The sequence below is a fragment of the Eurypyga helias genome, unplaced genomic scaffold (assembly GCF_000690775.1).
Source record: "Eurypyga helias isolate BGI_N326 unplaced genomic scaffold, ASM69077v1 scaffold14103, whole genome shotgun sequence".
NCBI classification, from domain to species: Eukaryota; Metazoa; Chordata; class Aves; order Eurypygiformes; family Eurypygidae; genus Eurypyga; species Eurypyga helias.
The window spans coordinates 87,841-88,849 of NW_010243496.1; the positions used below are offsets into that span (position 1 = coordinate 87,841).

The 1,009-nt window shown below is 55.9% G+C and overlaps 1 protein-coding gene across 1 annotated transcript in view; it reads right to left on the bottom strand.

Annotated features, from left to right (window-relative positions):
* Positions 1-23: 23 nt before the first annotated feature.
* PRLH (prolactin releasing hormone) overlaps positions 24-1,009 on the bottom strand; it is a 1,970-nt gene continuing 984 nt past the window's right edge. The window contains exon 2 of the mRNA XM_010149451.1: positions 24-202. Coding sequence (XP_010147753.1) covers positions 24-202 — 179 coding nt within the window. The remainder of the gene's footprint in view (positions 203-1,009) is intronic.

Here is a 1,009-nt window from a genome sequence, read left to right on the forward strand (position 1 = left end):
CTCACCGCGGCGGGGGACAGAGATCACCAGTCGTCGTCTCCCGTGCCCAACACTTTCTGCTCCCACAAAGCGTTCAAGGTGAAATCCAGGTGTCTGCGCACGGGCCTCGGGCTGCCACGGCTGCTTCTCGGCTGCCTCTTCCCAAAGCGACCGATGGGGCGAACGCCGCGGACCACGTACCAGAAGGGGTCGATCTCAGGACCTGGAATTCGAAGCGGGCAGTGAAGCATCTACCCCGGCACTTACAGACAACATTCCCTGAACATCTTGAGGGTGTTCACATGGCTTGTTTGTCATCCAGGGAAAAACAAACACCAAGGGGGAGGCTGCAGCCAGGCACACAACTTCTGGTGCCTTTCTCTGAGGGTTGCGTTCCCGGTGGGGAGCCCAAAGGAAGAGGCTTCGGATGCAAAATTCATTTCCATCCGTCTGGGCTACAACCTGCCGTTCTAACATAAGCCAACGCACCCATCAAACTCGGGAGGGCACAGCGCACTTAAAAACGGATACGATCCCGGGAAGAGGTTACGGTGAAGCCTACGTCCAGGCAGAGCGTCGCAGCTCCCCGTGCCGCCCCTTTCAAACTGTCCCCTCTTGGCTGAGGTGCCGCTGCCCAGCCTCCACCTCTGCCGCGTGCGCCAGGCGAGCTGGCTCTGCCGGCCAGCAAAGCCGCTGGACGGCCGGGGGGTTCCCACGCGGGCGGTAAACAAAAGGCTAATGCTTGTTCGCTTCGGGAGGTGTTGTCGTGGACGACCTTTTTTTTCTTTTAAAGTACACTGATGTTGGCCTGACTTTTACAGTCCAGTCTAGTTTTAGAGCAGGTGTGCAGAGGGGTGGGGTTGTATTAAAAGACTGAATTACAGCAACAGGGGAAAATCTGCCAAGTGCTGGAGATGATGCCATCCCAAGGGAATGCCAAGTCATTCCAAAGCTGGGGGACTCTTGGGACCAGGAATAAATTTAAATTTAAGCACACTACGTATCATCCAAGTCCTATGAAAGTTAGAGG